The sequence below is a fragment of the Anolis carolinensis genome, chromosome 2, assembly GCF_035594765.1.
Source record: "Anolis carolinensis isolate JA03-04 chromosome 2, rAnoCar3.1.pri, whole genome shotgun sequence".
In the NCBI taxonomy this organism is placed as follows: domain Eukaryota; kingdom Metazoa; phylum Chordata; class Lepidosauria; order Squamata; family Dactyloidae; genus Anolis; species Anolis carolinensis.
The window spans coordinates 116,077,518-116,090,886 of NC_085842.1; the positions used below are offsets into that span (position 1 = coordinate 116,077,518).

The 13,369-nt window shown below is 39.7% G+C and overlaps 1 protein-coding gene across 4 annotated transcripts in view; it reads right to left on the reverse strand.

Annotated features, from left to right (window-relative positions):
- Positions 1–13,369, reverse strand: part of ergic1 (endoplasmic reticulum-golgi intermediate compartment 1) — a 110,207-nt gene that overhangs the window by 10,755 nt on the left and 86,083 nt on the right. For all 4 annotated transcript variants that reach the window (XM_008104687.3, XM_008104686.3, XM_008104689.3 and 1 more), the window contains 3 exons: positions 13,044–13,148; positions 7,106–7,166; positions 3,937–4,037 (listed from right to left, as the gene is read on the reverse strand). In XM_008104687.3, the coding sequence (XP_008102894.1) occupies positions 3,937–4,037; positions 7,106–7,166; positions 13,044–13,148 (267 nt within the window). The remainder of the gene's footprint in view (positions 1–3,936; positions 4,038–7,105; positions 7,167–13,043; positions 13,149–13,369) is intronic.

Genomic DNA, 13,369 nt, shown 5'->3' on the forward strand with positions numbered 1-13,369 from the left:
GCAGAACTTTTGGTATTCCTGGCCTAGAAAATCTACACTAGTTTATCCCACTGATGTCAATTTCTAGCATAAAATATCAGGACTGAGAGGATAACGATTCAAAACCTTATAATTTAAAAAGAAAAAAGCAAGAAGAAATACAGAAAACTAAGTTTTAAAATTTCAGAGAAAAACAATCCGTTACTTGCACATCCCTGCTCTGTGAAGCATTAGGCTTGCTTTTCTCAATTCTCTCACAGAACCTGTGTTCCATATAGTTCAATAGATGCTCAAATTAAAGAATTAGGCACTTTAAGAGAGTTGTTTTCTTTTTTATATTTTAGAGCAGATAACCTTCTGAGCAATCCAACATGCTGTAATGAATATGTATGCTGACTGTATATTTAGGTACTGCATGTGGTTTGTTTATTTATTTACTTTTATTCCGTCTTTCTCCCATGATTGGGACTCAAGGCGGCATACATAAGACCACAAACAAGTGCATAATACAAAATCCTCATTTCACAACCCCCAACATATGGACAATAAATCAACACATTATGTAGACCCAAATTACATAAATATAAATAAGCAAAAAATACATATATCATCAACAGTTTAAAACTCTACACCTCCAGCCATTGAGGTTATCCTAACACATTAAACATAAGTGCACAGCTCAGAGCTCCATGCTATATGAGCCTTGAGGCCTTATCTGACCAAAGTGACTAGTTATGTGTGTTATCGGGGAAGGCCGGCTTCCATAAGAAGGTCTTCACTTGGGAGCAAAAGACCAATAATTAGGGGGCTGAATGTACCTCTTTGGGGAGGGAATTCCAGAGCCGTGGGGCCACCACTGAAAAGGCCCTCTCCCATGTTCCCACCAAGCATACTTGTGATGGTGGCGGGACCAAGAGGAGGGCCTCTCCTGATGATCTAAGGGCTCATGTGGGATGATAGGAGGAGATGCAATCCCTCAAATCTACTTCAAGTTGCTCAAACTGGACCAATGAAAGAATGACTATAACAAAATGTACAGTTTACTTCCTTGCTACAAATAAAGCCATTTTGCTTCACACTCGCCTCATTACACTACATTTCTTTTTATAGAGATGATAACCAACAAAAAATGAAGTCACAGAACTGGAAAATGTACAAATACCCTCATGTACAGTAACCCACCCATGCTTTTACAGCACATTGTTGTGAAAGAAGAAGTAGGGATGAGTAAATATTGTTTCCAGTTTGTATCATTTCCCCATTTCATCTGTACTATTCCATACTGCTTCTGCTTAGTTTAAGTGGTCTACACTAAAATCTGCATGTACATTATATGACTATATAATAATAATAATAATAATAATAATAATAAAAACTTTATTTATATACCACCCTATCTCCTCAAGGGACTTTGAGCAGTTTCCAGTACAACATGAAGCATACAACAAGTTAAAATCATACAGCAATTAAACATAATATCACATAAACATAAATACAGAAGACCTATCTATATATATAAAAGAGTGATGGCATCACGGCAATTCACAAAACAACAAAAGTACAGGCCCCCCAACCTCAAAATTTGACAACACAACCCATCATCCACGCCTCAAGGTTGATACAACAAAAAGAAAAGAAAAATAAAGTCCTAATTAGAGGGAGAGCAATAATTTTTTTATCCAATTGCTGCCAGTTTAGAGGGCTAATCTCTGCCCACTTGGTTGCCTAGCAACCAGCCAAGGGACAGCCAGGTTTCAGTTAGGGGACAGGCAGATTTAGGCCTCACTGAGTCTTCTTCCACAGATTATCTAATTTGCACTGGATTATATGGCAGTGTAGACTCAAGGCCCTTCCACACAGCTATATAACCCATTTATAATCTTATATTATCTGCTTTGCACTGGATTATCTTGACTCCACACTACCATATAATCCACTTCAGTGTGCATTTTATACAGCTGTGAAGAAGGGGCCTCATATAATCCAGTTCTGAGCAGATAATATAAGATTAGAAATATACATTAGAGTCTCACTTATCCAACGTAAACAGGCCGGCAGGATAAGTGAATATGTTGGATAATAAGAAGGGATTCAGGAAAAGCCAATTAAACATCAAATTAGGTAATCGTTATACAAATTAAGCACCAAAACATCATATTATACAACAAATTTGACAGAAAAAGTAGTTCCATGCGCAGTAATGCTATGTAGTATTTACAGTAGAGTCTCACTTATCCAACACTCGCTTATCCAACGTTCTGGATTATCCAACGCATTTTTGTAGTCAATGCTTTCAATATATCGTGATATTTTGGTGCTAAATTCATAAATCCAGTAATTTCTACATAGAATTACTGTGTATTGAACTACTTTTTCTTCCAAATTTGTTGTCTAACATGATGTTTTGGTCCTTAATTTGTGAAATCATAACTTAATTTGATGTTTAATAGGCTTATCCTTAATCCCTCCTTATTATCCAACATATTCACTTATCCAACATTCTGCCGGCTCGTTTATGTTGGATAAGTGAGACTCTACTGTACTGTATTTACAAATTTACCACTAAAATATCACAATGAATTTAAAACACTGACTACAAAAACATTGATTATGAAAAGGCAGACTGCGTTGGATAATCCAGAACATAAGCGAATGTTGGATAAGTGAGATTCTTCTTTAATATGAAATAATTACTGGGATAGAATAATGCAGAACAATATAATCTCTAAAACCAGGACAGTAAATAAACAGGGGAATTCCACACAGGAAACAATCAGGGCCAGCTAACACCTCCCAACAAAGTATTCCCATCATCAAAGTCTGGCAAATCCTCTGTTTTCTCAGGGCCACAGACAGTAGAAGCACATAAAATATCGCAAACAACACCACTCTGAAAACAAGGGAATTCCAGACAGGAAACAATCAGGGCCAGCTAACACCTCCCAACAAAAAATTCACTCAGGGAGGAAACAGCCAGGCTTTAAATCTGCATGGCCATTACATCCTAATCATTTTTCCTAATTGCAGCATTCATACTTGCCTCCAACAAACAAAAAAAAACCATTCAGAATTACTGTATATTCACAACCTTTAGGAAATAATATCCCTTGATGGCGCAGCGTGTTAAAGCGCTGAGCTGCTGAACTTCTGGACTGAAAGGCCGCAGGTTTGAATTGGGGGAGCGGAGAGAGCCCCCACTGTGAGCCCCAGCTTCTGCCAACCCAGAAGTTCAAAAACATGCAAATGTGAGTGCATCAATAGGTACTGCTCCGGCGGGAAGGTAACGCCGCTCCATGTAGTCATGCCACATGACATTGGAGGAGTCTACGGACAACGCCGGCTCTTCGGCTTAGAAATGGAGATGAGCACCAACCCCCAGAGTCAGACATGAGTGGACTTAATGTCAGGGGAAAACCTTTACCCTTTACCTTAACTACCACCAATTCCTCAATTCTTTATTTCCCATACCACCAGACTTCGCCACAGCAACGCGTGGCCGGGCACAGCTAGTAATCATATAACAAGATTTAAAACCAATGACAAAACTCCATCAAAAAACCAGATACAGACTAAACATATTTTCTTTCATAACATGCAAGTATAAACATATTTTTCTACATACTGCATTTTGATTTTTTTTCCAGCAGAGCACTGGACTGGAATGTCTACAAAGTATGATGGCTAATGGACAGACCCAATATGCACAATACAGCAGGACAGAATTTGCAAAAAAGAAAAAGAAAACAAAAGAAATTCCCGGGCAGGCAGCCCAAGCAAATAGCTGTTGAATTTCCTTTTTCTTTTCATTTTTCCACTTTTCCAGCAGGGACTGCTATTGCTCTCATTTTGAGCCCAGCAAGCTCTGCAGCAGAGCAACAGTGGAAATGAGACTTGCAACTGAAGGTCTCTCCAATTAACGTTTTTTAGCTTTTCTAGAAAAAATGTGGCTATCCTTACCTTATTAGCGACAGTATATTGAAATGGGTACTGCTGTTTTCCACTCATGTCTTCATATACAGTGGGAACAATCTTTAGTATATAATCGTGAGATGCAAGGGCTGTGTGAACAGGGTAAAAAAGGTAGGATATGTTCAAATTCAAAAATGGAAGCATCAAAACATAGAAACATGATTGAGATTATTCCCCTTTCTGCAAATTAATTTGGAAGTCTAAGTCTTGAATCTAAATTGATCTGCTCTACCCTGTGCTATTCCCATTTTTAGCAGGGCTCAATGCACTTTAACCTCTATGTCCCACAGTACAAAAATCCATATATGACCTTTAAAAATGTTTCTGAGAGCTCCCACAAACACAAATCAAGTTTTCAGTAGGTGCTGCACACTTTATTTAGAACCTCCAATTGTTCCACAGCACTCATTGCACCTTTTCAGTGTACTGCAGAAGGCTACTTTGGCCAGATGCTGGAAGGACCTCATACGACCCTATTTAAGTTTGACAGAAAGTACTTAACGATAGATGGACGGATAAATTGACAGATATCAGATGCCTTCGGACTTAGATGCCATTTTGAAGGTAGAGTTTGGGGCAGTGACTGCAGCAGGTACTTGTCCAATTTTGATGGATGACTTTTAGGTTGTTCAGAATATTGATGTTGCCAAGTTGTTTGGAGAGGTGAGGCTAACTACTTTTCTGTTATATCCATGTCCATCCTGGCTAATTAAAGCTGCCAAAAAAGGACTGACCAAGGCTGTAAATGCTTCTAGATAGAGGGTTATGTATAACTTCCCCAAAAGAAGCAATCGTAAGGCCTTTGTTGGGGAAAAAAAACCCTTCACTGCATCCCATCTCATTGGGTAACTATCAGTTAGTCTCTAATTCCCCTTTTCTAAGAAAGGTCCTGGAGCAAATAGTGTCAGGCTTTCTTGGATGAAACACATTAACTGAACCCATTCAAATCTGGATTCAAACCTGGTTGTGGGACAGAAACAATCTTGGTCACTTTGTTGGAAGACCTACACTGGGAATGAGACAGTAGAAGTGAGTTCTTTGTGGTCTTCCTGGGTCTTTCAGATACATTTGATACCATCAACCATGGTATCTATCTGGATCATATGTCTGATATGGGATCTGGGGGGATTGTTTTCCAGTGTTTCTGGTATTTCTTGGCTAAATCTTCCCAGAGATGATGCCTGGACAACATCGTTTAACCTTTTGGCCATCAACCTATGGGGTTCCACAGGGATCAATATGGTCCTATATAATTTTCTACATTTACATGAAGCTATTTAAAGAAGTCATTTGGACCCTCTGGATGTTGGTGCCATCTCCATGATTATATCCAGTTGTATTCATCTTTTATAACTGATGCCAAGGAGGTTGTGGTTGTACTAAACCATTGTATGGATGAAGTAAAGGATGATGTAAGTGGATAGACCAAGCTTAAGTCCAGTCCTGCTGGTCAGTAGAAAAACCACCCTAGGATTGGGATTATAGCTAGTTCTGGATGGAGTGATTCTCCCTCCAAAAGATCAAGTTTGTAAGTTCTGAAAGTCAGTTTCTCTGCAATGTCTTTGTCAAGCTTCAGCTGGTACACCAGCTGCACCACTTCTTAGGAAAGATAGGTCTGGCCATAGAAGCTCATGCCATAGTGTCAGGTGTGCATTTCAGAGATCCTGCATGAACTACACTGACTTTCAGTTTGTTCTAAAAAACTCTAAATGACTTGGGACCAAGGTATCAAAAAGATCATCTCCTCCCAATGAGCCTACAAGAAATTTGAGATCTTCAAAGGAGGTCTTGTTGTATGTCCCAAAGGAGGTCTTGTTGTATGTTGTATGTTAGGTGGGTGGGTGGATATATCAGAGCTTTCTCTGTAGCAGCACTTTGACTGTGGAGCTCCCACCAAAGGAAGTTTGGTTGACTTCGGGCTCTTCTAGACAGGCCCTATATCCCAGATCTGAACCTAGGTTTTCTGTTTATCCCAGATTATCTGGCAGTGTGAATCCAGTTTAAGGCAGAAAATCTGGGATCAGATCCTGGGACATAGGGCCTGTTTGGAAGGACCCTTCATCTCTTTTAAGCCTCTAGCAGGTATCCAAAACAGTGCTGTTCTGCAGGGAATTTAATGTTTGAAATTTCTGTTTTGACTGTTTCACAACTGGATTCTAGGATTGCTTTTAGAATCTTTTAGTAATTCTTAAAGAGTATTCTAACATGCTTTAAAATGTTTTATCTTTGCATTGTTTGAATTGGTTTCCATGTGTTTGTTGCCTTGGGAGACCTTGGGAGTGACACAGAAATATTATAAACAAATAAATGTTTCTGGGAAAGATCAAGCCTGGAGTAGAACTACCACTTGTTCAGCAACCTGTGACAGTAGGTTCCTGGACTGCTTACAATAATCTCCTGGATAAAGGGACCTTTGAAAGAGATCTTCAGAGAGCAGAGAGGGAGATATTCTGTCGCAACAAGGGAATAGTGGCACTAAAATAAGAATGGTGCTACATCCCCAGTTAAATTAAATTAACAATAGTCAATAAGTGAAAAGAAATGCCCAGAATTAAGATAATGGCTCAGAATAGTCTATGGTAATGATACAGAATACATAAAAGCCCTTGCAGTTAAGCTTCTCATTGCCCTCCATGGTTCCTTTCAGTGTTCATTGATAAGTTTCTAATACATATGAGCTGCTTTTCTATTAGAAGTCTCCAAAAGAAACACATTTATAAGGACACTTCTGTACTTTTTAATCATTTTAATTATAAACTGTGTACCTTTTGAACCAGATCTCTTCTATCACCAGGGAAAAGACAAAGCCAATTGTTATGTGCCAAGTCCCTTTGGCTAATGTTATATTCGGATACAGGAAATTGCCTTATGCAAAGTCAGCCCACTCATCCATCTGATTCAATATTGCTATCCCTGACAGACTGCAGATCTTCAGAGTTTCTGGCAACCATTTCCTAACTCTACTTGGAGATCCCTGGTGGTCTTCCATTCAAATTTTAACTGCTTTTGTCCTATGTAGCTTTCAGGGCGATGCATTATCTTATTAGCAATATTTGTCCTATTAACAGTGTTAATTTTAGTTCCTATGGGTATCCTGAACCAAGGATTTTTAAAAACTATACTGAACAAGGCCCTAACAGTCAGAGACGATACTTACGGTTTGAGCTGAGCTTGTCTGCCCCTTCCAGTGCATTGAAAGATCCACGGATCTTCTGGGCCTAGAAAGGGAAAGAACACAGAACATACTTAAATCTGTATGTTCAAGCTTCGAGGACAAATCAGCTTGAAGACTGAATGCTCTTACATTGCAAATGGAAACTGGGAGCAGGTGAGGGAATGAACCTGTTCAGTTCTCACTGCAATTCACAAGTTACTTTAACATACCATTCATCCTTACTGCGGAATAATAATAATAATAATAATAATAATAATAATTATTATTATTATTATTATTATTTTATTCTTATATCCCGCCCCATCTCCCCGAAGGGACTCGGGGTGGCTTACATGGGGCCATGCCCGGGTACGACAATACAAATCAAATAAAAACATTAAACAAATCACCAAACAATAAAACTACAACATGATTAAAAACAGTCATAGAAAATCAATATACAAAATAATATTAAAATCACGATGTGGGTCAAAAGATCCAGAACAAATGTCCCACATTTATACAGTTCTCACAAATTAATACACTGCACTCAAGCCTCTCAGCACAACTTCAGGCCTTCAGGTAATTACATTTTCACCCTGTTTCTGAAGGTTTAGAATGGTTAATGTATAAAAACTAACACAAAATCGTTAAAAAAACCTTAATGAAATCCAGTGTCCTAGAATCATAGAATAGAGTTGGAAGATATCACATCGGCTATCTAGTCAAGCCTCCTGCTATGCTGGGAAAACACAATCAAAGCACCCATGACAGGTGGCCATCCAGCCTCTGTTTAAAAGCCTCTAAGGAAGGAACTTCCACCACCAGGCCTGTAGCCTCGGGGGGTGGGGTGGGGTGTTAGGGGTTCAACCCCCCCCCCCCCCCAATTTTTCAAGTTAAAAAAAACCTGGTTTACTCATGAATTTTAACTGGTTAACCAAGTCTATGAGACTCAAAACATTAAGAGTCCCTCTAGGCACTATCTCAAGCAGATATTGACAGGCCTGAACCCGGGGTGGGGGGGGGGGTGGGTCAGGGGTTCAACCCCCCCCCCCCCCCGAAATTTTCAAAACCCCTCCCAATTTTTTTTCTGGCTACGGCCCTGTCCACCACACTTCAAGGTAGAGAATCCCACTGTTGAACAGTTCTCACAGTCAGGAAGTTCTTAATATTCAGGAGGAATTTGAACCCATTTCTCCGAGTGCAGGCAGCAAAAAACAAGCCTGCTCCCTCTTCTTTATAATCAAAAGTAACTTACAGCCCAGCTTTATAAGCTAAGGGAGTCCACCTTGCACTATGAAGCTGAACTCAATATCTGGAATATGACATTTGTCACAATGAAGCAATGTTTGTTCAGGACAGCATTAGATTCAAATCAGTGTAGGATTCAAATCTTCAAGCATGTCAAAAAATAACAAAAATTATCTTTTTCTGATTCTCAGGAAACCTAACTGTCTCAGGTTAACTCATCCAATGTTGAGACTGCACAATGAACCAGCACAGACATCATTGGAGAAGCCATTCATGCTATAAGGGTATGACCACGTTGGGCTACACCATTCCAAATGAAAGGGGAAAAATCGTATTTCAATATTAGAGCACAAGTCCTGCGTGACAACATTCTCAGGCTCAGTTCCAAACTTCTCTGCTTAAAAACAAGGATGAGATTTTGTGTGTGTGTCAGGAGCGACTTGAGAAACTGCAAGTTGCTTCTGGTATGAGAGAATTGGCATCTGCAAGAACGTTTCCTAGGGGATGCCTGGATGTTCGATATTTACCATCCTTGTGGGAGGCTTCTCTCATGTCCCCACATGGAGGACAGAGGGAGCTGACAGAGGGAGCTCACCCGCTCTCCTCAGGTTCAAACCGCACTGCAGTCCTGCCGGCACAAGGGTTTAACTCATTGCACCACCAGGGGCTCCAGTATGGATGAGATGCAAATGGTGAGAAACTAGAGAGCCACTGCCAGTTGAAACAAATAACAACTTGCCAGACAGACAAAGAGCCTGTCTTGGTGCAAATCACCATTGCAAGAAGATGGGTAGAGTAGCCTGTTATTTCTTTATGTCAGAATATTTCAAGGAGGAAAACAAACAAGGAACTGTGATTACCAGGAATGGAGGGGTAGATATACAGACATGAAACTTTGGGCAGGTTCAGATTAAGGATGTGTACAGGCAGTGCGTGTTCTCTGAAACCAATTTGGAAGGTTAACATATTCAGGTCAACATCTGTTTCACAGGTGTGTCTGAACATTATATAATGGGATCTTGTCTACTAACCATTTACTCTTGAGGCATGGAGAAAACAGACTTGCAAATCTTGAATCATGAAAGCTTTTCAATAATGCTGCTGGTTCAGTAATTACAGCTGGGCCTGTTTTACTATTTCTAATCTACTGTACGTCTAATGGTCATATTGTACATTACTACTATGTATCATGAAATCTCTCATGGAACTAAGATTTCAAGATCTCTTTTACATGTACTGTTGTTGAGTCAGGATTGGTAACACCTGGCTTGACAACTGTAAATGTGAAAGATATCTTGGACTCTTATTAGACCACAAGTTGAACATGCTCCAACAATGTGATGCAGCAGCTAAAAAGCCAATTTGATTTTAGGCTACATCAAAAGGAGTATAGTGTCTAGATCGAGGAAAGTGATGGTGCCTCTCTATTATGCTTTGGTTAGGCCTCACCTGGAATACTGTGTCCAATTCTGGGCACCATAGTTCAAAATAGATATTGACAAGCTGGAACATATCCAGAGGAGGGTGACTGCATTCTTAAATTCTAGATGATCCCAGTAAAGATTGCTAGAATGAGCATATCTTGATGGAGGCTTTGTGTACTGCCTTCTGTGCACAGCCACCTCCAGTGATTTCCACTCAGAAATGTCTGTCCATCCAGAAAGGTGTCCTCATTTTCTGCTTGTTTTGAATTTAGTTTCATGCTAAATGATATACTTTGTTGAAAATCTGTAAACTAAAGTGTGCTCTGAAATTAGACCTACCCAATAAATTCATATTAATATTTGGAAACAGTTACTGCCAGGTCTCCATTTGAAGTTTTCATCTTGTTTTTGAAGAAACACAATACATCTCCCCAAATGTTACGGTTTGGATACTCTACTGGCCAGGAGGTACAGTCTTCCCATTAACACACAGCTAGCATGTTTTCATGCTATTATGTATAGTTGTTAAAATATAATGAATATGCTAATATATTAATACCTCTCTGGAGGTAGGATTAAGTGTAATGTAATATAATGAAACACCTATATGGAGGATCCAAAAATGCAGAGATTATGGTGTAAGAAGCATAGCTAGCACGCATGGTGAGTAGGCGGGGAGAAAAAAGTATTACAACTGCATGAAGCCTTTGAAAGTAGGTTACAGAAGGTGGAGTACAGTGATCCACCCGCACAGAGAAACCAAGAGTTATGTAACAATATGCAGCTCTCCAGATTACACCCATTACTACCAGTAGGCAGGCCCATGCCTTTCCTCAATCTGTTCTGGCCTGAGTGAGGAGACATGTCAAATGAAATCTTTTTTACTTTGCTCTCCGAAAGAGGAGCCGGGATAAATAAAGAGTAGCCACAACCTTTCCTAATCTGGTATTCTCCAGAGACACCAAAGGTGCTCACTGTTTAATAGTTCTAAATTCTCAGACAGCAGCTTTTAACTATTGTATTCTTCTGAGTTGCCTCTTGGGATGCAGCCTGGATAGTCCTGCTTTCCCGTGGATCTGTTCTTTTTGGAGGGGCATTCTTAGAAGGCGGTGCTGGGGGATTCCTCTTTGGCTCCTTGACCACTGGCCTGTGGGGTCCCTGGTTCAGTCTTGTTCTCCCATTCTGTTTTCTATCTACATTAAACCACTGGGTTTCCTTTCCACTTAATTCCAAGGAAGCTGTTCCTGTGCTAAACTAGTGCCTGGGAGCTGTAATGAACTGGATGATGGCAAACAAACTGAAATTTAATCCAAACAAGACAGAGGTGCTCCTGGTCAATCGAAATACAGATCTGGGTGATACACTCCCTCTGAAAACTCAGGTTTGCAGGTCGAATGGAGATACTCATGAATTCAGCTCCGAACCTGAAAGCCCAGGTATTAGCAGTGACCAGGGATGTATTTGCACAAATAAAGCTAGTGCACCTACTGTGCCCATTCTAAGAAAAATCGGATCTGTCCATGGTGGTACATGCCTTTGTTACATCCTGGCTGAATGACTGTAATGCACTCTGTGTGGAACTGACTTTGAAATGTGCTCAGGAACTACAGTTGGCCCAAAGAACAGCAGCCAGACTGCTGACTGGGTCTGGCTACAGGGAGCATACAACTCTCCTGTTGCAATGATTCCACTATTTGCCAACCCACTTCCAGACACAACTAAAAGTGCTGGTTTTGACTTATAAAGCCCTATACAGCTTGGATCCAGGTTTTTGTTTTTTGGTTTTTTTGGAGAACTGCATCTCTTTTTATATCTTTTAAGAACAATCATCTTGAAATTGTCTTCTCTCTGTCCCACCACCCTCTGAAGCTTGTTTGGTGAGAACAAGAAGAGGGCCTGTTCAGAGGCTGCTCCCAGATTCTGGAGTTCTCTCCCAAGAAAGACCAGGGTGGCCTCGTCTCGATTGCTTTTTGTAGGCAAGTGAAAATGTTCCTCTGAAATTATGGACTAATGAAAGACAGGATTTTGGGGTGATGTAATTAGGATTTTGGCACTGTTGTGGCATTTTAATGCATTTTGATATTTTTTATGTTTAATAGTTTTAATAACACAAATTGATTATTTTTAATTTTGCATTTCAGTGCATTTACATTGTTTTAATTTGCATTGTGTCATATTTATTGCTAGCCACCTTCAGTCCCTATACTGAAAGGCAGATTAAAAATAAAGTAAGTAAGTACATTCTTGGCAGAGTTTGACCAGAGACACTGGTATGTTATGCTTGATAAGCAGTACACTAGAAGAGTTGGGTGTTTTTCTTCTCTTTCCTCCCAGCTGACATTTCCATGCCAAGCATAAGCAACTCAGCAAGAAATGAAGAGAGATCCCCCCCCTCATGAAAAATAAAGAGGAAGATGATAGGTAGAGATAATCTGCCTAAAACCTCTGTTTTTTAAGGAAAGACAATCAAAAAAGTGGTATAAATTTTACCAAACATTTCTATGATTAGCAATTCATATAGACTACATATTCTTATGAAAAGTTATTACAACCAGCCAATAGAATGCAACATGATCAAAGCACCCACATTTGTTGTGAGCAGCCACCATGCAAACTATATGGAAACAGCATGAAAACTACAGTGAGCGTACACAGGCAAATATGAATGAGCAGAAATCAAATTGCATTGACTGAATCAAGTGCTTTCAATAATTTAAAATAACTAAAGTACAGGATTCATTCTTTAAATGAACAGGTTCTGTTTTCTTCAACATGTTTCAATGTGCGTGTTTTTTTAAAAGAATGCAGTACTTGAATGACACAATTGTTTCCCAGATGAGGCAGTCTGTTTAGTTTCCATCTTGATCCATTCCTGCTTCTTTTCTGCTGTAAGCCAGCATTCCAAATTGCACTTAATTTCATAACAACCTAGTTCATGCAGCTGTATTTAACAGATGAAAAGGACACATACAAATGTGCTCATTCTAAGTCATAAAGCTTGCAAATGGAAGTGGATTCCCATCTTACAATCCACATTTGTACGTACATGCTTATCACACATATTATCACATTAAATATGCAACAAAGCAGACCTTTGCCCAATACTGTCACCTAACACAGGAGATACTGAAATGATATTTCAGGCTGACAAGTCTTTCCACTTGACTGCCTTTTTTGGCAAATACACTTGGGAAAAAACAGTGAAGTTTATTTTAGCAACTATGGCTTCTCTTCCACCCTCTTAAGCTGTACCTCCCAAGACTCACCTGTAACTGGTCCCCAAAAGATAGTTTGTGGATGACATGTGTCATGTCAGGGTTCTGAGGCTGTGCCGTGGCACTGTGTGTTGAAACATGAAAGTTTCCTGGAATCTAAACAGAGGCAAGACATTAGAATTAAAGCTCTAAGTGACAACTTAGCTGTATGATCAGAAACACAAAGTTTAGACTGAAGACTTCTATCATTTGAGCCTTTTACATCTAGCACCAACTAATGGCTGAAATTCAAAGACTAAAAAAATTCTGATCAGTTGCATCACTAGGGGACTGCAAGGAGTGCAGGCTGGATGTCAACGGAATGGATGTCATCCTAT